The sequence below is a fragment of the Nuphar pumila genome, chromosome 8, assembly GCF_984573655.1.
Source record: "Nuphar pumila chromosome 8, dmNupPumi1.hap1.1, whole genome shotgun sequence".
NCBI classification, from domain to species: domain Eukaryota; kingdom Viridiplantae; phylum Streptophyta; class Magnoliopsida; order Nymphaeales; family Nymphaeaceae; genus Nuphar; species Nuphar pumila.
Window position 1 is genome coordinate 64,855,992 of NC_143256.1, and position 26,424 is coordinate 64,882,415.

Sequence of the window (26,424 nt, forward strand, 5' to 3'; positions counted from 1 at the left end):
AAGGACAAGAAGGGGGAAGAACTCTTTGGCTTTTTCTAAAAAAAATTGAAAGAGGAGGTGGGATTGGGCTATAAATTGCCCTCCCCACTCTCTCTCATTTTATAAAAGTCGACCCCCCTCTCTCTCCTCTTCTCTCTCTCCTAAACCTCCCCTACCTGGCCTAGCCTGCCTGACCTGGTCTGAACCCACCTGACTTGGTCCAAGCCCACTTGACTTGGCTTGAACCTAGTTGAGTTTAGTCAAAGTCAAAGTCCCTTTTGATCCCAAAACTAGGTTTGATTCACTTGACTCAAACCCAGGCTACTTGGGCTAAGTCTGAATCTGCCTGACCTAGTTGACTTGGATCGAACCCATTTTGGTTCAAACCACTTTGGTTTAGTAGCTTGACCTGCTCTTCCTCTTTCTCAACTAGGTCGAACTCATCTGACCTAATCTTACCTCTCGAAGGAAATTTCAAACCTTGTTCGAAGCAGTTAAAGCGTTTCAGAGTTGTTCTTCACTGATCAGAAGTAAGTTAGCTTTGTTGATCGATCTCTCTCAAGTATTTGCTTATTTGTATATACCATATACTTTCTAAAGTAGTATCTGACCCTAGTCCTTGGTTGAACCCTCTAGGACACTTCGGTGTTCATGCGCTTGCCTTGTGACTATCGTCGGATATATATGTTTGAATGCGTAGTATATACGTTCTTAAAAATGGTACCCCACCCTAGTCCTTGGTTTATTCCCTCTAAGACACTTCAGTGTTCACACGCATGCCTTGCAACTATCGTTAGATGTTGATTCCCGTGTATAGTGTATTTTGTCTTGTCGTCGCGTTATATAATGCCAAGGCTCCTGCTTTCTATAATTTAAATTATGCATTTTGTCTTGCCATCACATCGAATGATGCCAAGGCTCTTACTTTCTGCAATTATATATGTAAGATATTTCATTCGGTTTCACCCACCGAACAATAAGTATATGAACTCATTTACGCCACCACCATGTAAAGAACAAGCTTCTACTTATATTATATATAGTGCGCGTAAGTGAGCGTTCAAATGGAGATCAACTCTAAACCGCTGATGTGATTCTATTGCCGCTCCTCGATCAAGATTATGCTTGACGAATGAAACCCCTATTGGAAAGGTTTCGCCTTTGTGCAAAACAGCTTTTTCGTAAAGACCTAAGTCACTTGTGCATGGCTTGGATATAGCTCAAGGTTCTATCGAACCTCGATGGATGTAAAGTATGCACAATGGTGTGCATCCATCCCCAAGTTAAGCGTAGCGATTTTTTTGTCAAAAAAGGAGAAATGCTGTCAAATTTCTGAAAAGATGCTCACCGAGCTTACAAGAAACGCACACTTCCTCAGACAAACAAGTTCAAAAAGGTCGTAGCATGATACTTCGTCATACAGAGGAGGTGTTGCCCAAGTTCTGTCAAGTACTTTCTACAACATAGAAAGGATCGACTCACTCATACCGTCAAAGCTGGGGAAGTGTTGTCAAAATGGTTGGCAAAAGAGTTACTTGAACCAGTTGAATGGCATGAGGATGCCCTGTTGTCGGAACACTGCCAGAATAGCTCATTTCCATGTTTGCCTGTAAGGGCACTTTACTCGTAAGGGCAAAAGAGCCAGAGTAGTTGTTGTGCCTTGACTAGGCCAACTGCTCGTTGTGGTGATACATGCCGAGCAGTCGATCCGTTGAGATCGTGTCATATACATGCTCATTGAGATACTGATACACAACTAGACTCATAAGGGTCATCGTGCCGGAGTACGTTGTCCACCCAAAAGAGGTGAGATGCTCGTGATGGCCATAGATGCCGAGAGCAGAGTTAAGCATACATATAAATAAGACTTAAAGTCTAAAGGAACCCCGTGGTTGAAGACCATGTTAGGGGGGGACTACTAAATGGGTCGGGTACATATATCCTCAGTGCGGGAGGCATTGGCTTGCCCGAATGGCATGCACATATCCGATAAGTAATCGTAAGATCGGTAGAACCCTTCAAGACTACTGCTCACCGTGGTATGTGGTGATGGTACAGCCGTGAGTGACATGTATTTGATTATGAACCTGATAGAGTTCAATGGGACCTCCAGTCACTCAGGGGTTTCGAGGTCATGGTTATCCTTAAATATCTAAGGATTGATCTCAACTACTATAGTAGAGGATATATCGGATCTGGCCTGTTAGGGTTATCTCTGTATGAAAACTACCGCCCTAACATGGATGGGGTCAACATGCCTCTGGGATATCTAAAATGCATAGAATAATCAACCCCCAAAACATCGCGGTGATGCCTGGACAAAACTTCTCCTGTGTACCCGGGGGTGAACCGTTAATATCAAAACAATGCATTAGCTTTAGGTTCAGCGATGTATGAATATATGAGTAAATGGACATTGTTGTGTCAAGTCCTGCATAACCTTGAGAAAGGTGTCATAATCGGTATACTATTGGACTGATAGGGCAAATACCCATGTTGTATCTGCATGACTAAGCAAAGATCGAGGAGCATGTGTTTAGGTTCGTGGGATACAGATGTGTCAAGTATGAAGACTTGAGCCTTGACATTCTAAAGGAGACCCGAAGGAGGTCTATGTTAAGTCGTGGAGACTTGAGTGCGATGTTCAAATCACAACCCTAAAGAAGCTTATGCTAAGTCATGGAGACTTGAGCATGATATTCAAATCACAACCCTGAAGAGGCTCACGCCAAGTCATAAAGACTTGAGTGAGATGTTCAACTTATAGCCCTGAGAAGGCTCTTGCGATATACGCTAAGTCGTGGAGACTTGAGTGTCGTTATTGCAAACTGTGACCCTGAGTGGTCAATGCATTTACTTGAGTTGAATAGATGTGTGGATGAATGTTTGCTTATCAGACCATCAGTGGTTCTGACCCCGTTTGATTAGAATTTTAGGTGTTGAACCTGTGTTGCGATATGCGGAGCAAGGCAGCATCGAGTTCCAGGGTTTCTCTAGACAGGGTTGTACGGCTTCCTTTATTAAACCAAATACTATTTTTTTCAAGTAGTGATGTTTGTAATAAACAAATGGTTTTGATAAATGAAACACCTTGGTGGTCAATGAGAGTTGGGCCACATACCTGTGACTTGCCCAGAGTTTCTAAAAATTGATGACTCATTATCGTCTGATTCCGCTGCTAAAAGTTTTTCTAAGTTTTGCTGTAAAGAAAAAAAAGAAATTCATGAAAATTTTAACTTAGCTTTGTTTTAGAAATCTGGGGCGTTACAATCATCCCCTTCTAAACCATCGTAGAAGTCCTCGCTCGAGAAAACCTTCTTGCCCTTGTCACAGGCCTGCAGATCCTTGACCATCTTGGTCATCTCCTTTAGCTGTGCCTGAACTGGGTCATCCCCTAATTGCTCTTTGGATCTGGTTGCCGACTTTTGAAACATTTCCTAGGTCTGAATGACAGCTTCCTGCTCTTCATCGGTATCTCCCACTGACTCGGCTTCATCAAAAGTGCCATCAATGCTAAACCCCACTTCTTTGAGATCTTTAGATGCTTCTTCACTGTACGGCCCTTAACCTTCTTCTTAGTAGGAATCTTGCCTGAACTGGCTTCTGATTGCTCAGTCATCATTTTCTTCATCATCTTCTGGAACAATAAGTACATATGAGGATCAATGTCATTATTGTCCTGCTGACTATGGTCTCTGGCAAATCGTGGAGATGACATTTCTTGTTCAGATGCGGAAGAGTAGCTAATCTGTTGGACAGGTGTGGTTTTCTTGCCGGACCTCGTCTGAACCATATGGAATTGCAAATGCTCTCTGCAGGATAAGGCAGATGATTAGACTCTAAAGAATGATTTGGGATAAAACGAATATAGGAAAAATACCGTATGAGGATCAGGTTGAGAATTTAAAGGATATCTCATTACTAGGGATTGGGTTTTCACGGGAATTGCTATAATTGCGTTGTTATTCTTGTAAAGGAAATAAACAACTAAAATATGCTTTGTTACCTAGGCAAGGTCGTCAAACCATGATAAAATGAGAATTATTGAAGGAAAATGATTTTATTAATAATAAACTTGACAAAGAGTGGGCGAAAAAATGATCAGCCACCACTCATGGTAATCAGAAGACACTCAAGGACCAGAAAAAAGAGTGAATGTGACAAAAGAATCCCAGCTATGCTTGGCAGAATAGTATGTTTTGGACCACTGAGCCGACTTTAGATCGAACTCCGGCGCAATGCCTGACAATAATCGAGGCTTAATGCGCTTCTGCCTCTGCGAAAATTGTTGGACACATCACTTTGGCTGGTAATAGACAGAGAAGAAGGGTCTGAGCAATTTGAATTGCTTGTCATACGCATACGTGTATCTAGGGGGGTGACTCTTGACGGTCGAAGTAGTCCCACACGATTTCTTCTTCATGGAGGTTCTCGATCAAGAATCTGTAACGAGAAGTAGGTAGTAGCTTTTTGTTGTTGTATCTGAATGAGCTGGCTCGAGTCGGCACATGTCAAAAGAACCAAGACTGTAATGCGTAGATGCACCCTTTCACTAAGATTGAATCTTTGAGCATGAAGCGGGTCAGTCAATCCATAATATAAGAAGGCAAGTGTGGCCATGGCGATCGAGAGACGGTTGGTTTATCGACTTTCCCATCTTCGCGAAAGTTGTACTATTCTGATATCAACGTAATTTTGTCCATCCTGAAAGAAGGCTAGTCCAACTGTGCACAAAACCATTTCATGTTGTATCCTTTCCCGCGCTGCTCGGGATAAGGAGTCAACTTCTTCAAAAGTTCCATACTGTCGGTATAGCTCAAACAAGTTGACACACTGACTCTCATATACTTCTATCAATGGCCAGGATCTGCGTCCAGTCATCCAAGCTAAAGTGACTCGGGGGTCAAGTCCCTTGACATTGATAAAAAATTGTTGTTCGAATGGATCATTTGGCTGACCAGTTGGCTCAGGTAGACCTATAATCTTTGAAAATTCGTCCAGTAATAAAGTCATCTCTCCCCACGGAAACCAGAAGGTACAAGTACGCAGATTTCACCGCTCTGCTAACGCTTGAATCAAATTGTCGTTGATGATCTGCTCTCCTATTAATGATGACAGTTCCAATCCGCAGTCGCTCAAATGGTCCAAGAACATACAAAAAAAGTTCTAGAGCCAAGAATAGTATCACCAGGGAATGAAAAGTCTAGTGTTCAAAATCCGATCATCAGGAAGACCTTGTCGTACCTCGTAAGAGATATGGCCCTCAGTAAAGACCAAATCAAGCTGACTGGATACCATCAAGATAAACTGAAAAATAAAGAAGAAGTAAGGATAAGACTTGACGAATATCCACGATTTTTGAAAAATTGCAGGCAGGATCAAAACAAGGCTGGAACTTCGAGATCCAAAGGAACGGAAGAATAGAAAATTGCCTAAAGTTTTGAGAAAAAACAGAGGATTTGCAAAAATTGTCTAGGGTTTGAAAAAATAAAAGGGAATGTTAGGTAATACATAAAAATGAAAAATGGGGTGTTATCATTGCAAAATTTTACTTTTGCAAGTCAAATTGACCTTTGAAAAGATTTTAAAAATAATTTGCCTCTGTTTTAAAATATGGGAAAATTTCGTAGAATGGGACTCGCCTGTCGGTACGAGGTTCAACTGTTCCTGGCACCATAACCAAAGGTAATCGAACCAAGGATCAGTCTTATGCTTTATTTTGCTCAACTTGTCTAAATCGATGTTTTATTCTTAAATGCACAAAGAATCAGGCATGTGCTATGAATTTCAGAAAATACAAATTAAAAAATATGATGTTTGCTTGGAATAATTGGAAAATACTTAGAAGAAGGAGATACTTTGAAAATCATGAATCGCATTTGAAAAATATTTATGAAGAAAAAGAAAATTGATTTCTGAAGAAAATGAGATCTTTTTGAGAAAATCGAATTCTAGTGAAAGACTTAGAGAGAATTGAATTTTGTTGAGATTGAATAGGAAAACATCAAAAGATATGGGCGTGTGGCCCTGTGAAATCTTTTCATGATGTAGATTAACCTAGATGAATGAATGAATGCAATTTTGAGAAAGTATTTTCTGAAGAATTTGAGGAAAATCTTTGAAAAAAAGAATTTTATGCCTTATAGAATTTAGATGAAATAAATTCTTTACATATCCCTGACTATGGCCATGAATACATTGAATATATCACATTTGATTCTAAAAGAGGTAAATACTTAGAAAAGTTTGGAAAGTGTGCTATGATTTTTGAAAATGCCTAAGAATGTAGGTCATTTGTGCATTAGAAAAAGATGATAAATCTGAGTTTTGTTCGTATTTTGACTATGGCCACAAATACAAAACCCATCGAGTTTATCAACTCCTTAGAAGCTAGTGCATGTGCCATTCGTGTAGACCATGGTGGATTTGAATATGCATGAATCATCATCCATCACACATTAACATTATTGAAAAATACACTATATGTAATGAGTCTTATTCTAAGCAGGAAATTGAATTCTTATTGTAATTTTTTTATAATTTACATCAATAATAAATTGAAATAAAGAAAAAGAAAATAAAGCAAAATACAGCCTTGAGTGTCCCTGCAAAACTAGCAAACTTGTTAGTGTAGCTATGTCGGCTTTTCGGGATTTATCTAGTAATATCTAGAAATTGCTAGATTTATCCGGATATAAACTTTTTTTTCATGCTTTCCTGAGATAAACATAATAAAATATGATGCAAAATTGAATAAATAATGAAAATAAACAACTTTAAAATTTAGAATTTTGAGAAAAATAACCAAAATACCCTTGAAAACAAGACTATAGCCTTGAAATCAGGGTTTTCAAAAAAGATTTTTGTAAAACTTTTAATTCATGGATCAAACTGATTCAAATCAACACCAAATCAGGTGTGTAGTACCCTAGCATGATTATGAACATGATCAAACCCTAAAAATATAATATTTTTTATGAAATACATGAAATATCATAAAAATATCAATTTTTGTCTATGTTTCAGTTGAATCGGGACTCTGTGGACATCCTGTTTTTATGATTTAACCAAATAATGTACCAAATAAATTCTAAAATTCACAAAAATTGACATGGATACTTCTAATAAACCTAAAATTAAAGTGCAATACAAAAATTTATTTTTGGTATTATTTTGATATGAAAATTAAATAAAAAACCTAAAAATATATTATTTTGCCCGTGGGCACGTACCTGTCGCAGTGTCAAACCCGAATTAGGTATCAAATAGTAATGTCAAATAATGAAATTTTACATAAAAAAACTAGACAAATAAACAAAAATATTTCTTTTTACAGATCAGAAAAAACATCTCCGGTTAGGGAGATATCGTTCCAGCAATATATGTTTGATTCTGGTGAATACATAATAGCTCCAGAAAAGACAGTTCTGATTTCGGCTAAAATAAAAATAGCAGCTAGAGTTCAAAATCTATACTGATAAAACTAGACATGCTGCTGAATCCGTGACTTTTTATGGATTATCGATCGGATCTTCGGTTAGAGAGATACGATCTACGCAAGTTAAATTAGGGTTTAAATGGTACATGATGGTTATTGTGAAACAAATTCTGATTTCTGATAGAAGAAAAATAGCAAACGACCATAGAAAAATCTAAAACTTCCACAGAATATACTAGACATCATAACGAATACACTGCAACTTACGAATTGTCAATCGGGTCTTTGATGAGGGAGATATCACCTTGACAAGTTGTTCTCGATTTCACGTAGCGTTTTCACGGTGCACGAATTAGGGTTCAGTTTCTGATTTTTTTAGCAGGGTTACAGAACCCAAAATAATCCAATTTTTTTATGAGAAGTCACTGACACATGCACAATTTAACCCTAAAAAATCAAAATTTAATGACAAAATAATGAACATAAAATAACATTGTTTTCGCATGCCTGAAATTAAGAACACATATTATCAATAAAGCACATGAATAAACCTAATTTAAGCATGTAAAAACCATAAAAAAATATAAATAATATAATGAATCATGATTTGATGCTTGGATGAGTAAAATAAACATGGATATAATGAAATAATAAAAAAAAATAGGAAAAATATGACTGGAATTTGATTTACCCATTAAAAGAGAGATTCAACCCATTAAACGATCGAATCTCGATATTTTTTGATCGTTTAACATAATAAATAAAAAATAAATATTATTAATGGATCTAAAACGTGTAAGGGACCATCAAACATCAAGTAAACATCATCTTGAGGTCCTCACATGATTTTTTTTTTAAATAAAAGAAAAAGAAAAGCATGTTAAAAAGGGCGACAATGGTGATTTTAATAATAAATAAATAAAATTAAGAAAAGGAAAGAAGAGCTTCAATGGAGGAGGTTGGAGGAGCTTGAGAGAGAGGAGAGAAAAGCATGCTAAAAGGGGAAACAATAGAAAAAATATATAATAAATAAAATATATAATAAATAAAATAAATAAAAAGAAGAAGAAGATGTCTCACCTTGGGGGCTGCAACAACGGAGGAGAGAGGGCCACGGTTTTAAGAGTTGTGTTTTTGAAAAATAAGTGAAATAAAAGTAAAAAGAGTTCTAAACCGATTGAAACTCTGGTACAGTCCTAAAATTTTAAAACCCTGTGAAAAAATTCGGAAATTTTGAAATATGATTTTTTGAAGGATAAATGAAGTTTTTGAAAGATTTTCTCAAAAAATGAAGTCAGTGTTAGAGTCCTGATCTAACTAAAACTCTAGAACAAGGTCCTGATCCAACTAAAACTCTAAAATTTTGACTTCTTTCAAAAGATTTTAGAAGATTTTCTTAAAAATTGATATTCCATTTAGCCCTCAAAGAGAAGAATTACATGGTGTAAAGAGAATTTTGTAGTCACCACACACAACATACACACAGAGTGAGTGAGAGAGAGAGAGATCACTTTCTGAGATGGCCAACCTCTGGAACTTGACCATTTTAATAACACCACTCAGCACCATTTTTTTGTAAACGAGAAGAATGAGCAAGATGCTTGTGCCAAGTCCAAGCCGAGCTTGAGATCGTAAGCCTGAGGTAGCAAACCAAGCTCAGACTAGCTTGTTTACCAAAAAAACAAACTTTTGTATGCAAAAAAAATTGTTTGAAAATTGGAAGTAATAGGATTTGGACTACTAATTACATGTAAGCCAAAACACTTCAAAGTTCAAACATTTGTTTTACACTATAATATGACAACTAAAAGATATATAAAACAATATTTATTACTACTTAATGAGCCTATACAAACACCTATTGTTTGTGTTTACATTGGCAAGCCTATTGTACGAGTTAGAACAATCTTTTTACAAGCCGAACACCAGCAGTTTGTTTTGTTCCCAGCCCTACTTATAAAATTGGGAGGTCTTGATGACAATCACTGGCTGATTGTGGTTAGACCTTGAATGTCAGAGGAATGCAGGCCGGTTGCAATCTAGCATGGGAGCTACAATCATACTTGAAAATGACCAATTAGGTTGGACCTAGCCCACATGTTAAAAGACAGTCCGCTCGGGCCTCACTAAGCAACTGCGTCAACTTCTCTGGCAAACAGCAATTCAAATGCTCATTTATTCACATTTAACTGCTAAACCAAGGTTATTGTTGGTAGACGAAGATTGTATTTTCATGGTTATAGATACATGCAGAAAGTTCGATTACTTGATTGCAGACTCATTCAATACCAATGATGGATGTGCTATATGGGTAACAGAGATTCATCTTTGAGATTCTGGTCTCTTTTCCTTCTAAAATTAGCATCACGTAGACCTATGTCTCAAGGGGAAGGAGAAGAGCATTCACCGGAGTAGGGAAACAAAATCTTATTGAACCAAAGGTGAAGAAAGGAATAAATCTTTGGATTCAGTAACTCAAGTTACTTCAGCTACCCATGGTTGATTTGTAAACGTATAACAATCATCCACTTTCTTTCCCTATAAACCAATCTTCTAGGATAGTGCTCAATAAACGAGATGCATAATATTAGGCAGGATGAACAAGAAAAATTTAAATACCGCCTTGGAAAATTGGCCAGCAAATCCATTTTCACGTAGAGGACCTCTTGACTTTATGAAACATGATCTCTCTGAATTGAGACATAGGAAGATGATCCACAAGACTCACGACCAGCAGCAGAAGCAAATGCTCAAAAATCCATTACAGATGCCAAGGGACTATGGGCATACTTTGTTCTTGATTTGAAAAGGAAAGTGTTCAGTAAAGAAGTCCCACAAATCTAAATAAACAATGTTATACGAGAAACCATGATAAGTCGAAAGTGGAAGTTTGTTCAGCAAGAAAAGGCATTTCAAAAGGTCATGTTTGAAGATATTATATCAGTAAGGTCTCAGGGGCTCCCTGAAGTTCCAGTTCATCTAAATCTCTAGCGTTAATAAATGTTAGATTTAAAGGCTTAGTGGATACTTTTCACAACCACCAGAAAATATACTTGTACCCTACACAGTACTTGGTAGAACCACATAGAACAGTATCTCAATAATGTGACTGTTATCTAATCCCCCCAGGGATCAGCCAGGTTACCAATTCAAAGATGTAAAGGGACACATTCGGAGAAACCTAAAGAAAATTTTAAATTTCAAAGACAATTGTTTACAATTTTTTGTAGAAGTATGTCAATGGAGCAAATTACATGCTAAATACATACACAAGATACAAAACAGGGTATGCAGCTTTAGAATCTTTTTCATCAAAAACATGGGTTTCATCTGTAAGATCACCCAAAGGAGGTACATGAGCCCATAATATCTTCTGCAACCCTTGAGGATAATATGGAGTCTGGACTTACATGAAAACTTCAAAGCGGTAAAGTATCTTCACACAAATTCTAAAGATTTGACAAGTCCAAGTCTATCAAATGCCTCTCTTTCAGATTTTTTATTGAATCTGCTATGACTCGAGCACTTGACTTCATATAACCACCTACAACATACAAACCAGTTTTAGAAGCCTTTATATTTCCATCATGACATAAATTTGAGGGGCGGATGTAGATGACCTGAAGTAAGCATGACAAGAGGTATGTTTCTTTGTCTTGCAAATCGAAAGACCCTTTCGTCTCTCTGAATAATCCCATCAGGGGACACCTGCATATGGATATAACTAACCTTAGAAAAGGTCCTGGCATGAAACTAAAAAGTGCATTCATCAGCCAATTATAGTAAAACAAGCAAATCAACTTTGGTATAAGATTACGAGACCATGTCTCACAAGTACAATTTGGCAAGATATACGCTTTCAAATTCTTGTTTCCATTTTATGGAGAGAACTGCTGGAGAACATTGGAGTTGCCCAGTCCATTTGTTGCCCTAAACTTTTCCATGGATGTGGTACATCAGATTCTAAAATATTTTTTGAACATAAGTCCTGTCAAAAGTATTAGTAGATTAATCATAATCACGATAAGATTTCAATATATACTGGAGACAGATTGGGCAAGATAAGTGAATAAGTTGTCTGCATCTGACTATTCTTCCTTTGTAAGGGGTCATCATGTCTCCTCGATAAGACATAAGGTAGGGGCAAGGTCAAGTGTTCAATCTGAACAGCAGGTTATACCTATACCATTATATCACGTGCATTTGCAAATTTAGTTGACTGAGGATATTGCTATCCGCTTTGAAGATAGAAGTAAAATTGCCCAGAAGATTACATGTTGACAATATTGCTGTTCTTCACAACGGGAAGTGGTTTATATCTAGAAGACAAATCAGATCAATAAAATTTTCCATTTTGTAAGAGTAAGGTTGGAAGTTTAGGTTATTTCATACATGCTGTCTGTAATATCGCGTATTTTCACACTTAGCCATTTTGAGATTTTTTTGAAAATTTGGCTAAGCCTGAAAGAAAAATCCTTTGAACCTCGATTTTAGATCGATGTTTTTGAGTCTGGGTTTGACCCAGGTCTCATCAGCTAGGTCTAAACGAGCCAATCGAAGCGTAAGATAGAATTTTATTTTTTATCTTTAAATTCAAGCAAAATTTGAGCAAAATTCAGGTTATTTTCGGGTGAAATTCGAAATTTGATATTCGTGTAATATGTCAATGGATGTGTCTCGGAATTCTAAGCCCAACTGTATTTTATTTTCCTTTATTCGGGCTACGATTGGTTCGAAAAACGCATTTTTTAAAAAATTGAGCAGTTTGTCGGTTCGGATCCGGACTTGGATCGGACCGGATCTCATGGATTTGATCCAAATTAATATGAATTTGGACTCTATCCAAGACCCATATTAATCTGGATTTAATCCAGTTCAAAACCCATTTGGAGATGGTCCAAATCCAAATCCAAATCCATGCCCAACGATTTTTCTAACTTTAAATTTTCTTCAGTCATCAAATCCACCTTCTACCATCGTTTTCTTCGTTTTAGATTCATGGTATGGGTTTCTCTTTTGTTTTGAGTGAGAAAAAGAACATGAATTCGATTTCCATGCGGTATTTTGGTAGAAATCCATGTGAAAGGGTAAATCTAAACGTTTACCCTAAGATCCTTGGTTAAGATTGATGTATTTGCATTATTTTCGGAGTTTATTTCGGGAAAAATACATATCTTGATGTTTGTATTTGAAGATCCCTGAATCGGGACAGATTTGCCACGTATTTGAAGATCCTTGGTTTGGTGCATATATAATAATTGCAATGGGGTGCAATAACGGGTAACGCATGTGTCGTTGAGGCTATAGGTGTAATCTCATGAGCATCTAAGTGTTTAAGTTGCATATATAGGTTGGAGGAAGTTAGTATATACATATTTGAAGTGTGGACCTGTATCTGCATGCTGGACTAATTGAAAATATGCTTTTGCTCACATTTTGGAAGAAAAAAAAAATCTATGTGTGCTCAAGTTGGACCAGCTGAGCTGGGTTCGGCTGGGCAATACCCAGTCCCTGCGGGTGCTGGCAGCTCGTGCCAGGTGCAGGCAGCCATGACAGGCCCAGCTGAACTGAGTTCAGCTGGCCTGGGCCTGCCGGGTTTGCCGAGCCTGGTGGACATACCCGAGTGGGGTCGGCTGGTAGGTTAGGAAAAGCAGAAAAAAAAATATAATGTATTTTTGGGGCAGTCGGCCCTAGCCGCGACTGGGCTGAGGCCGAGCCCCAGCCGACGGACAGTCGGCTAGGTGCTGGATTTCTTTCACAAAAAAAAAGAAATTTTTTTTTTCGTGATGTGTAGTTCTTTTCCATGTAAGTCTGTGTGTATCCAAAAATGAGTGTTGAGAACTCATCTAGATTTATTTTATATCTGAATGTATGTTCAATGTACATATGAATGAGAATTGAATTAGCATATGAGAATTGAATTAATTCAAGAAAATGTGCCATGGTGTATGTTGTTTGCTGATGATATTGTTTTGATTGATGAGTCTAGAGCTGTGGTTAATGCTAAATTAGAATTATGGAGACAGACTTTGGAAGCAAGAGGTTTTACGTTGAGTAAGAGTAAGACAGAATATATGGAATGTCGGTTTAGTAAGCAACGAAGTAGTGATGAGAGTGTAGTGAAGCTTGGTGAGCAACAAATAGCGGTGGATGACTGTTTCAAATATTTGGGATCTATCATTTAAAAGAATGTTGTGTGATCGTAGAATGCCATTGCGGTTGAAGGGAAAGTTTTATAGGACGACAATTAGACCCGCTTTACTATATGGTACGGAATGTTGGGCTGCCAAGAGACATCATTTTCAAAAAATAAGTGTAACTGAGATGCGTATGCTTCGATGGATGTGTGGAAATACACTAAAAGATAAGATTCGAAACGAGGAAATACGTAAGAAGGTAGGTGTTGCATCCATTGAAAATAAGATGAGTGAGAATCGTTTACGATGGTTTGGGCATATTCGGCAAAGGCCTAATGATGCTCTAGTTAGAAGGATGGAGAAATGGGAAAATCTATTAGCTAAAAGAGGTTGGGGTAGGCCTAAGAAGACTTGGATGGAGATGATAAGAAAGGATATGAATGCTTTGAACCTCACCGAGGACATGACATTGGATAGAAATGATTGGAGAAGGATTCATGTGGAGGACCCAAAATGATTTTCTTTTTGGTTCATATCGCCGACCCCAATTGTTTGGGATGAAGGCGTTGTTGTTGTTGTTGTAAAGCTCCAGATTTACTATTCCTGATGTATTCAGCTACATGTGTGTAAGAGAATATCATGATTCGCCTTCCTTTAGTTGAAATTTTAGGTTGACCCGAAGTGGTATTGCAAGGTTGCATCCTATGCGAAGGTACACATTAAATTGACGCATTGGACACGTGCACCATTATTTGAATGTTCACATGTTTGCTTGAAATGTGTGTTGCACCAAAGCATTGCATGTGACATAACCATGTGAATTTGAGTATGTAGTTGATATGAGTATGCAAATTGAATGAAAGCATGAAATTAACATGACCATGTGGTCCCATGCATATGAATTTTATTATGCACACCTCTAAATTGACATACATGAATGTGCATTGAAAAACATTTGAAAGGAATGCAAAGTGGCATGTTAATCATGATTTTTGCATACGAATGCATTGATGATCAAGTGAATTATCATGAGCTGTGTGAGCCTTGAGCATGTGTTGTTCTTTGTTTTAGTTGTTAAATGCATTGCAAAAATCAAATGTGATATTATTGTTCTTATTGCACTGTTTCATATTGCCACGGGCTGTGGTCCCATGAAGAGTTTGGCATGTTGATTTACAAGTTTATGTTATTAATTTTACATGTGGAATTGCAAATTAAAAAAAATGAATTAATAAGATAAAAGAATTTAAAGAACTGTGTAATCTACGTTTCCTTGATGTTACTTCTTTAGTATGAGAATCTTAGATATTGCTGTTTTAGGGAAATCGTGAGGATACTAAAACTCCGTGTGTGTTGTTGTTGTCCCTGAACTCGATATTGAAGTTTTTCTCCTGACCACGGTTTTAGGGAGAGTACGCTACTTTGCCTGGGGTGGTGTGTAGACACAACTGTTGTTTTTGTATCACAAGAAAAGTGGCACAAGTGAATGTTGATTTCCATGTTGTCCCCGACATTAGATGTTGATTTTCAATGTTCCAATGGATGGTGTTGATTTCTGATATTGGTCGAGGGCTATTTTTGGAACCCAATAAAATACAAATTGTGTGTTAAGCTACCTTAGGAACCTAACTTAAACTCGGAGATTTTACCCGTTTTAAGTATCTGCGAGCAATGGTAATTAAAAAGAACTTAAATTGTGTGCATTTAATAGGGACATACATATGAAAAGAAAACTCTGATAAAAAATAATAATAATTTATTCATGCATTACATTGAATTATGCATATTCCTACTATGCATTAGATCATGCATATTTACTGTTTCTCTTAATTATGCAATATTGGTGAATGCATGATATTGTTCCCTAATGTATGTTAAATGTCCTGAATGCTTAAATTTTGATACATGTTTATTAAATTGCCCCTCATGCTTAATAATTATTCCCTAGTGTATGAATGATTAATTGAATTATGAATTTGTTATATTTATGTTCCTCTAAAATATTGCATGAATCTTATTTATGTTCTTTTTACTTTTGATTCATTAGAAGGATTCGTACGTAGGATTCTTAGGATTCTGACACCTTACTTTTTGTGTTTTTCGCAGCCTCAGATGCCTAGTGGAAAGGACTTGCTTCTGAGAAAAGTCACGAGGGGACTACACGACTGCAGGGCAGATTCTTGGGATGGTGTGGCTCTTTCTTTTGCTTTCTTTACTTTTATTCACTTATGTCTCAAACTATATGCATTTGAATAAATAAAGTTTGGTTTGATTTGAATTGGTTGGTATTGTAAAAGTCGGAAAAAAAAATTTTGTGTGACCCGTGTCAAATCCATATTTGGACCCGACCCGGATCCAAAAGGTGAGGCGGTCGGGCACAGCCTCACCGCCTCCCTCGAGCCTTCTTTAGACAACAAGGCAAGGGGGTTTCAAATATGAAACCCCCCCTCGCTGTCTCTCTCCTGCACTCTCCCCAGTCTTTCCCTCTTAACCTCCCCCGACTCCCATCTCTCGGGCCATCCAATTCTCCCTCTGCTCGTCGGAGACCCCTTCTGATGCCGTCGTGGATTGCCTTCATTCCCTCCAACCCCACCGACGACGGCAACTTCCAGGAGCAAGCCTGAGTCGTCGTCGCGTCCGGTCTTCCCCGAACACCGCGCCGCCATCGTCGACGACCCCCAGGTACGCCCCTTTCCCCTCTTTGCTCTCTCGTCTCTTCCTTGATCCCCTCTCTTTCTCCCTCATCTTTTTGTTGCGCAGGGAGGGGTTCGAGCCGCCTCCCTGCTGCCCTAAATCACAGGGGAGGGGCAAAGCCCCCTCCCTGCGACTCTTTTCAGCGAGGGAGGGGCCGAGCACCTCCCTGCACCGTGTTTGGTAAGGGAGGGGCCGAGCCCCCCTCCCTATGCCACTATTAGGAGGGGAGGGGTCGAGCCCCCCCTCCCTGCTCCTTACTCCCCATGGGGTCACGGGAGGGGTCGAACCCCCTCCCTGTGCCCACTCTTAGCAAGGGAGGGGGGGGTCGAGCCCCTCCCTGCTCACAGATGCGGCAGGGGAGGGGGTTGAGCCCTCCCTACACCTTCACCTTCTCCGTGTTCAGCCGACCGATAGGGGGCAGAGCTCCCTGTCATCGCCGCTTGTCGGCAGGGGGACTTCCCCCCTGTCTCCCTCTTTGGTTCGATCGACAGGGGAGCAGAGCCCCCTGTCATTGTTCTTTCATGTCAGACTGGGCGGGGCAGAGCCCCCTGCCTGTGTCTTTTCTTCGACCGGTGGGCACGGTGGGAGGACTGGGTTTCTTCCCGCCGCCCTATGCTTACTAGGTAGGGGAGGGTCGAGCCCTCCCTGCGTTTTGTTTCTGCTTGGCAAACAGGGGCTTGTCCCCTGTCTTTGTTTTCTTTTGCAGGACGGAACAAAGTCGTCGCCGCTGCCCTTTTTGCAAAGAAGGTAGAGGACCGAGCCCCTTAGACCTCTTTACATATTCGGCAGGCAGGGGCGAAGCCCTTGCCTCCCCCTTAGTGGTTTGCGGGGAAGGGCCTCGCCTCTTTGCTCTTTCGACAAGCAGGGCGAAGCCTTCCTCATTGTCTTCTTCGGGCAGGGGTGCCGCCCCCTGCCTCCCTGTTTCTTGTTGATAGCAGGTCAGCAGGGGCTCGTAGCCCCTGGCCTTGTTTCTTGCTCGTAAAGCAGATCCGTCGGGGGTACGATGCCCTTGCCTCTGCTTCCTTCACGTCAGGACAATGACAGTGCCCCTGACCTTCTATTTTGGTATTAGCTTGCTAAGATTGTTACTTTTGCAGCTCGTGCGACGGATCCTGCTCGCGCTCTGTGACCCAAGCCGTCCATCGCTTACACTCGCAGACGCCAGCAAGCTTGCAACTCTCAAAGGTAGGGGAAGATTGCACGGAAGACTTGGATAATTGAATTAAGTTCAATTAACTAAAAAGGGACCATTAAATAAATATATATATATACGAGTACGCATTTAACTCAAGGACGCGGTTTCACGATCCTTGTCCTTTACTTTGCCGTTGTGCATCGCACAAAGGTTTTGCGTTGCACTCCTGTTTATAACCTTTACTTTGTCGTTGCGCATCGCGCAAAGGTTTTGCGTTGCACTCCTGTTACTTGCCGTCGCGCGTTGTGCCGAGGTTTTGCGTTGCACTTTTGTTTACCGTCTTTACCGTGCGGTTGCGTTTTGCGCCTAGGCTCTTGCTTTTGCATGTGTTGTTACTGCCTTGCTATTGCAGATGATGCTCAGGTTCTCGCTCATTGCATACGCGTTTGAGGCATCCTCGTGGAGGATGCAAGAGACATCTATCACTCCCTCTCGCGACAAGAGTTCAGTCGAGAGCTGGCGATACACTTTCGTCTAAGGAGAGGGATACTTTGCAAGGATCCTGGCTCTGCGTGTGCGCAGTCCTGCAGAGTCGACTTGAGACTTTAAGGAGCTGCGCAAAAGCATCAAAGACTGCCCAAATCAAAGCATTTGGAAGGAGGTGATTGGTTGGTTCTGTTGAGAAACCAGTATCCCATCTATCGAGGTCAGTATCGAGTCATGCGAGGCATGCAGATACCCTGATAGCGGATGAGATTCTAGAAAATCGCTTGCATAATATTGGCACAAGGTACTGCTATTTCAAAAGATAAACATTACATCTTTGTGAAACACTCCTGTTGAGGCTTCTATTGAGGAGCTATACCCCCTTCATCCTAGAGTACTTGTAGTCGTGCACGACACGTCTAGTACTGCGATGATCGGATGAGACGGTCATGCGACCTCGAACAGTGCTAAATGCACAATGCTGTAATCACATAAATGGCCTCACATTCACCTTCACAGGCAAGATGCTCGAGTGGTTTAAAGACCACAGCATAGGATGGGTCGTTAGTTAAGCAACCCCTAACGCACTCATTCGCTTCTGGTTGTTCTGTCAAGGGAGAGGACAGAGCGGTACAAAACTCCAATGGACAGGTTGTTAACAACCACCCCACGGGCAATGATCCGGCCTCCCCAGTCATTGGAGTTAGGGGAAAGGGGCTACAATAGTTAGCTCAACACTTCGGCAGAAGTTGGATGCATCCGTGGCACTGTTTTTTAGCCTCTGGGGAATCCTCTCTCGGCTAAAGTCGTCCCCTTTGGAGCGGACTCAACTAGCTATTCGGGTTATTGAAAATACATAGAATAACAGACGCTCGAACTAGTCTCAGTTGTTTATACGTTTTGCCTGCGCGTACCCGCAGGCCAGTAATATCGAAACATAAAGTTTGTCCACACTGGTCGATTGCTTGCTTGCTCAGTAGTTCAGTATGCTACTCGTAGAGTTGTACCTGCCTGTCGAGGAGTTACTCTAGTTGGTTAAACTGCTTACGCAGTTCTTTGCGGAGTAATAAGTAGCTTCTCATAGTAGTTAAATGCTTATAATAATAACATTATGCCAGTTGCTACATATTAGCATGTGACTTGCTTTATCCCTTAGTCGAACTGTTTGGTGCTTATTGTAGCGTAGCACTTGTTGGCTTGCATCTCTTATGATGGATGTGATTGTAGATAGCTCGTAATCTACGAACTGGTGACAACTAGGATTGATGTGGCCGCTTGTCTTATAAGTTGCTTACATATTGTGATATAACTGTTGCCGTATAATTGCTTATCATGTATAGCTTATGAATGGCTTGCGATGAAATGGTTTATGCCTTATGATTAATTTAATTACTTGCTGATAGACTGAGTCATTTGATGGTAATTATATGTCTTACAAGCATTGTTATGAGTGCTTATCTTATTCAGTTGTTTTGTTTGGCTGTCGGATAGAGTTAGTTACTCTTCGCCTATAAAATTCAACTGGATTGCCATATTTGCATGTTTTCGTGTGTTTTGTTTTACTATGTGAAGTGATACGATGCATATTGCTGATATACATGCTTGTGCCCATATTGTGGCTACTGACCCCAAGAGCGGTCAATCGTTCAGAGCAATCTATTGTATAGATGCATATATCACTGAGTATGGTGTCTGTTGAGGACCTGATCTCCAAAGGTTTATCTGCGAGGGCGTGTATAATCAAGACCAGGTAACCAGCTAGAGTGGTAGATTCTCTGTGAGGATGTACACTGTCCACGAACGGGTAGCCGTAAAGACGGTGAACTCCTGTGAAGAAGTGTGTGGTCCAAGACCAGGTATACCGTCTAGGGCGGAATTCCTTGAGGTTATACATTTCCCAGACTAGGTGATCCGACATTGATCTTGTTGATTGTAATAGTGGCTATCGACCCTGAGAGCGGTCATTTGTGTTGATGCATGTATCGCAATGATTTCCATTGGATATGGCATTTGTTGGGGACCGGCTTTCCAAAGGTTTCCTTGTGAGGTTGTACTTTTCCCAGATCGGGTAATCCGGCTAGAGCAGTAGAATCTCTCTGAGGATGTACAATGTCCACGAATGGGTAGCCGTAAAGACGGTGAACTCCTGTGAGGAAGTGTATGGTCTAAGACCAGGTATACCCTTTAGTGTGGTAATTCCTTGTCAGGTCGTATATCTCCCGGACCGAATGATCCGACGTGAATCTTGTGTTTTTGCTTACCATAAAAAGTTATGGCGAGCTGTGATGATCTTCTAAGATTGTTTGAGATAGCTAGTTATAAATCTATAGTTTTGGCTTTCTGCTTTAGCATGATTACATGCTAATCCCTAATGTGAGAATCAGATCTTTAGCGATTTTAGATCATGATCATATTTTGGACCTTCTACGGAAGGGTGGGCTTTTCTGAGAAAGTATGACACCTTAGTGAGTCATAACCGGTGACAGTTGGCCGCGTAAGGCCTTGAGAGATGGGAATAGATAAAGGTGGTTCAGGAAAAGCGTTTATTAGAAGTAGTGAGGGCGACAAACGATGTCCTGATAATGATTCAATGCAGAGACCCCGTTCTAGGAACGAGAACAAGTTAGTTGCGTGGTGGTTCACAGCCTACGATCAATTGAATCGTATGCTGCGTTTGTCAATTGCACTGCTTACTGCTTGCACTACTTACTTGCTTGCACTACTTACGTGTTTACACTGCTTACTCGCTTGCACTACTTGCCCGTTTGCACGGCTTACCTTGTTGTACTGTTCACCTGGTTAACTGCATATCTACTTTAAACTGCTCAACATACTGAATTAAATGTACTTAATTCAATTTCTTGTAGTCTCTCTTGTGCACCTACTAGTTTTTCGCGAAACTAACCCATTTTATAGGTACATGTGATAATTAGGTACACTACGGGCGATGGCGCGATTGCAAAATGACTTCAAGACTTCTTCTTCCTGCTCTAAGCTCGCGTCCTAGACGTTTTGGGTTTGTAACGGATTTTCCTTAGGATATCCTAATTTTGTGAGTTTTGGTTCTTTTAGCTAACGTGCCAAAGTTGTCAGCTTGCCTTCTGATTTAGCAAAAGAAAAACCTTCCGCTGATTCCATAAACAAACTCTGAAAGAAAGATATTTCTAGTCTCTTGCCTGTTTTTCTGAAAAGGTTCGCAAGTTTGAAATTTGGGGCGTTACAAGTATGAAAGATGAGTATAAGATCCCTTATGGTAGTGGTTGTGTTTAACTGTAAGGTCTCAGGTCTCTGGGATTGTTTCTGCACTTGTTTAAAAAAAAATTGCCACTTTTTCATGGGTATGAGTTGGGGTCGTTACAGGTTTGGTATTAGAGTCCACCACAAAATCTTATATTCTATCATCTTTTTGTGCCAAAATCTCTCTTTTTGGTAAGTAAGTCATGCCCAATGATGCCAGCAAGTCGTGCCTCGTACTCAAAAGCAGTCCCCTTCACTAATAAGGCTACGAGGTACCATTATGAAAGTATGCAATTTTCTTATGCATTCATGATTTGATTCTTAATTTTGTGATATGAATTAACAAGTGTTGGTGTGCGTGTAATAATAGTAATTATGGTAAACGCACGAGACCAATCCTAAGGGGGTAGGATCGATCAGGGTTGACTTTTAAATTTTTGGCGATAGGCGTATTATCGTACCTGCGCTTCGACTTCTTCCGATGCTCCCGCAGACTGGCAGGAGCGAATGGATTCCATGATGAATACCCTTCACACCCTGACTGAGGCAATGGCGGCGCAGACGGCTCAGGCAGCACAGGCAGCCACCTGTATCTATCCTCCCGAGGTTGTCCCGAACCTCAATGGGGTTTCCTACGAGAAATTCTTAAAGTTGGATCCGCCAACTTTCGCAAGGAAGGTCGACCTAGAGGAAACTGAGAGCTGGGTGGAGGAGACTGAATGGGCATTTGATGCACTACATGTCCCCGAGGACAAAAATATTGCTTTTAGCACATACCGTATGAAGGGCGATGCCAAGAAGTGGTGGGACACCCTACGAAGGGTGAAGTACGATGGAGTGGACGAGATTCCCTGGGAGGTTTTCAGGGAAGAGTTTTTGGATGCGTACTTTCCCTCGTACGCGCGGGAGCGGATGCAGCAGAAGTTCCTGGATCTGACCTAGGAAGGCATGAGTTTGGTGGACTACACCACCCAATTCAGGAGTTTGGAGAGGTACTGCTCGAACTTGTTCAGTAGTGACAAGGCGAGGGTGGCCAAGTATGTTCGCGGACTGAAGGACGGGCTTTGAGTCCGTGTGATGATGAGTCGACCTACCACTCTCAGTGACGAGATAGAGTCTGCGACCGTCCTGAACGAGGAATGGGAGCAGTATAAGGATGGGTTGCAACGGAGAGGCGACAATGGACGTGGTTCTGCGAGTGGAGCGAGGAAGAACCCACCCGCAGGTGGGAAGGAGCAGTGAGGCAAGAAGCAGCAAACCCGGGAGGGAGGTCAGCAGGGCTCACAGCAAGGACGACCTCAGCAGAGGCAACAGCAGGAAAAGGCCCAATCAGTGTATCGCAGGTGTGACGAAAGTCATCCTCAGAGTTTTTGTCCGATGTTTAAGGGGGTTTACTACCAGTGCCAACAGCCTGAGCACATCGCTCCCTATTGTCCGAACCAGCCAATGGCTAAACGAGGACAGCAGTCACAACAACAATAGCCGCAGAGGCCTCAATAGCCGCAAGGTCAGTGAAGGACCAACGAAAGAGCTTATGCTGTTACGGCCATGGTTGCCAGTTGAGGAAGCGGGAGCGGGAAGCGATACGGGAAGCGGGAGCGGGAAGCGAGGCACTTTCAAAATTTTAGGAAGCGGGGAAGCGGGGGACCACTTAGGAGCGATTCGGGAAGTGTCTCGGAAGCGACCTAGGAAGCGTCTCGGAAGCGACATAGGAAGCGTCTCGGAAGCGAGGGGGAAGCGAAAAAAATAAAAATAAAAAATAAAAAATACAAAAAAATTGAAAAAAACAGGGGAAGCGTGGGGGAAGCGAGGGGGAAGCGCGCTTCCCATTAAAGGGAAGCGCATCCCCCATTAAAGGGAAACGCGTCCCCCATTAAAGGGAAGCGCGCTTCCCAAAAAAGGGGGATGCGCTTCCCAAAAAAGGGGGACGCTTCCCCCCACGCTTCGGAAGCGCGACGTTCCGCGCTTCCGAAGCGCGCTTCGGGGAAGCGCGCTTCCCCTTTTAGCTAGGCGCTTCCGGTAACTCTGGTTACGGCTACCAAGCAAGGTGATCAAACTAATCTGATCGAAGGTATCGTCTTAGTTGTCGATTATTTGGCTCTTGTGATATTTGATTCTGGTGCTACCTACACCTGTTCGGTACGTTCTAATTTCGAGGGTGAAATTCTTTTAAGGGAGTAGGGATATAATATCACGTATTTTCATACTTAGCCATTTTGAGATTTTTTCGAAAATTTGGTTGTCTCGAAGAAAAATCGTTTGAACCTCGATTTTAGATCGATGTTTTTGAGTCTGGATTTAACCCATGTCTCATCAACTAGGTCTAAATGATCCAATCGAAGTGTAAGAAAGAGTTTTATTTTCGACCTTTAAATTCAAGCAAAATTTGAGCAAAATTCAGGTTATTTTTGGGTGAAATTTGGAATTTAATATTTATGTAATATGTCGTTGGATGCGTCTCGGAATTCTGAGCGCAATGATATTTTATTTTCCTTGATTCAGGCTACGATTGGCTCGAAAAATGCATTTTTTCAAAAATTAAGCAGTTTGTCGGTTCAGATCCAGACTTGGATCGGACCGGATTTGATCCAAATTAATATGGATTTGGACTCTATCCAAGACCCATATTAATCTGGATTTGATCCAGTTCAGAACCCATTTTGATTTTGGAGATGGATTTGGATTTTGGATCTGGATCCAAATCCATACCCAATGATTTTTCTAACTTTAAATTCATCAAAAACCTTTAAATTGGGGTTTATTTATGTTAATAAGCCTCCCATATTAATTTGGTAATTTTTGGAAACTTTTAAAAATTTAATTGTAATTTAATATTAATTAATTAATTTAATGCAATTCCGAAAACTTATTTTGAGGTTTGTTTGGGACTCTTGAAAGAGCCCTTAAACACCCATGGAAGAGTGCAAGAAGATTTGAGAGACTAAGAGTTCTTTTTAACAAAATTTTGAAAAGTCAAACTTAAGGAGTTTGAAAAATTTTGGAAAACCCCTAATAGAGAGTTTATTTTTATTGAGAGTTTTCTCTCTCCAGCCCTTTTAGATGGGCGGGAAAAGGGGGGGGGGGCGTCACCCCCTCTTACCCTCTTTATATATAGCAAAACAAAGAAAAAAATAAGGTAGAAGAAAGAGAAGAGAAAGAGGGAAAAAGAGAGAAAAGAGAAGAAAGGGAGATTCAATCTTCTCCGGCCATCAAATCCACCTTTCACCATCGTTTTCTTCATTTTAGATTCAGGGTATGGGTTTCTCTTTTGTTTTGAGTGAGAAAAAGAACATGAATTCGATTTTCATGCGGTATTTTGGTAGAAATCCATGTGAAAGGGTAAATCTAAACGTTTACCCTAAGATCCTTGGTTAAGATTGATGTATTTGCATTATTTTCGGAGTTTATTTCAGGAAAAATACATATCTTAATGTTTGTATATGAGGATCTATGAATCGAGATAGATTTGCCACGTTTATAACGTGTGCAAATCTGGTCCAGGTTTGCTGCATATATAATAATTGCAATGGGGTGCAATAACGGGTAACACATGTGTCGTTGAGGCTATAGGTGTAATCTCATGAGCATCTAAGTGTTTAAGTTGCATATACAGGCTGGAGAAAGTTAGTATATACATAGTTGAAGTGTGAACTTGTATCTGCATGCTAGACTAATTGAAAATATACTTTTGCTCACACGTTTTGAAAGAAAAAAAAATCTATATGTGTGCTCAAGCTGGACCAGCTGGCAACCCAGCCGAGCTGGGTTCGGCTGGGCAATACCTAGTCCCTGCGGGTGCTGGCAGCATGTGTTGCTCTTTGTTTTAGTTGTTAAATGTATTGCAAAAATCAAATGTGATATTATTGTTCTTATTGCACTGTTCCATATTGCCACGGGCTGTGGTCCCGTATAAAGCTTGGCATGTTGATTTGCAAGCTTATGTTATTAATTATGCATGTTGAATTGCAAATTAAAAGAAATGAATTAATAACAAGATAAAAGAATTTAAAGAACAGTATAATCTATGTTTTCTTGATGTCCCTTCTTTAGTATGAGAATCTTGGATATTGCGGTTTTGAGGAAACCGTGAGGATACTAAAACTTTGTGTGCGTTGTTGCCCCTGAACTCGATATTAAGGTTCTTCTCTTAGCCACGGTTTTAAGGAGAGTCTATCACTTTGTCTGGGGGCAGTGTGTAGACACAGCTGTTGTTTTGGTATCCCAAGAAAAGTGGTATCAGTGGATGCTGATTTCCATGGTATCCTCAACCAGTGTTATTAAAAGCGTGCCTCAAGGCGCAAAAAGCGCGCCTCGCCTCAAGGCGAGGGCCTTTATGCCTTGAGGCGCAGGTATAAAGCGCAATACCCATGAGGCGCACGCCTTAAGGCGAGGCGCGCCTCAAACTGAGGAGTACACGCCTCTTTTTGCTGCAGTTCATACACATAAAATGCATTCAACTATTCTAATTTATTCTTTTTGTTTTCAGTTAATGTGGAAAACCATAAGCCCCTTAGTAAAGGTGCTGCATCGCGCAAATTTATACCCTCCCGCAACCACGCACCCCAATTTTTTTAATGTGCCGCTCTTTGACACCGAGTTGGTGGGGAAGGCGTGCAAGGAGTGGGGGTTCTTTCAGTTGGTGAACCACGGGGTCCCACCGAAGTTTCAACGGAGGGTGGAGGCCGACGTGGCGGAGTTCTTTGGGTTGCTGTCAGAGGAGGGATGAGAAGAACCCGCTGGGCTACTACGACGCCAAGCACCACAACCGCCACCACTTCTTCCACCACGGAGGAAAAGGAGGAATCCAGCGGGTCAGCCAAAATTAGGGAGGAAGACAAAGGCGTCGGAGGGGACGCTTCGGTCACCCCTGGACAAGCCCTTGGGGGAGCTCACGGAGGAGGAACCGCTTTCCTACCCCGACTGCGTTGGAGGGCTGGTGAAGGAGGGCGGAGGCGGCATCCCGGTGGTGGAGGTCGGCACACAGAAGCAGCAGGGAGGATGGAGGAGACCCCCCTCCGTTAGATGGTCGTGTCGGAGTCTCTGACTGTAGTGGTGGTTTGCGGAGGATGGCCGAACGGTGGAGCACCGACGAGTAACCGGAGATGGTGGAGTTGTGCCGAAACTAGCGACGGTGGTGGAACCTGCAGAAGAAGAGGAAAAAAAACAAACAAAATGAAAAAAAAGGGGTCTGAGATGGGTCGAGAACCCTTACACGTTTTTTAGATAAAATTACGATACTACCTTGATCTCAACCTATGTTTTACAGAAAGAGGGCTTTTATTTTTCGAAAAAATAATAAACAGTTCTCTGAAAAATAT

The 26,424-nt window shown here is 40.9% G+C and overlaps 1 protein-coding gene across 1 annotated transcript in view; it reads right to left on the bottom strand.

Annotated features, from left to right (window-relative positions):
• Positions 1-10,644: 10,644 nt before the first annotated feature.
• LOC149829956 (histone deacetylase 2-like) overlaps positions 10,645-26,424 on the bottom strand; it is a 149,387-nt gene continuing 133,607 nt past the window's right edge. The window contains exons 12-13 of the mRNA XM_090015657.1: positions 11,038-11,125; positions 10,645-10,961 (exon numbers count right to left, since the gene is read on the bottom strand). Coding sequence (XP_089871783.1) covers positions 10,867-10,961; positions 11,038-11,125 — 183 coding nt within the window. The 3' untranslated portion in view covers positions 10,645-10,866. The remainder of the gene's footprint in view (positions 10,962-11,037; positions 11,126-26,424) is intronic.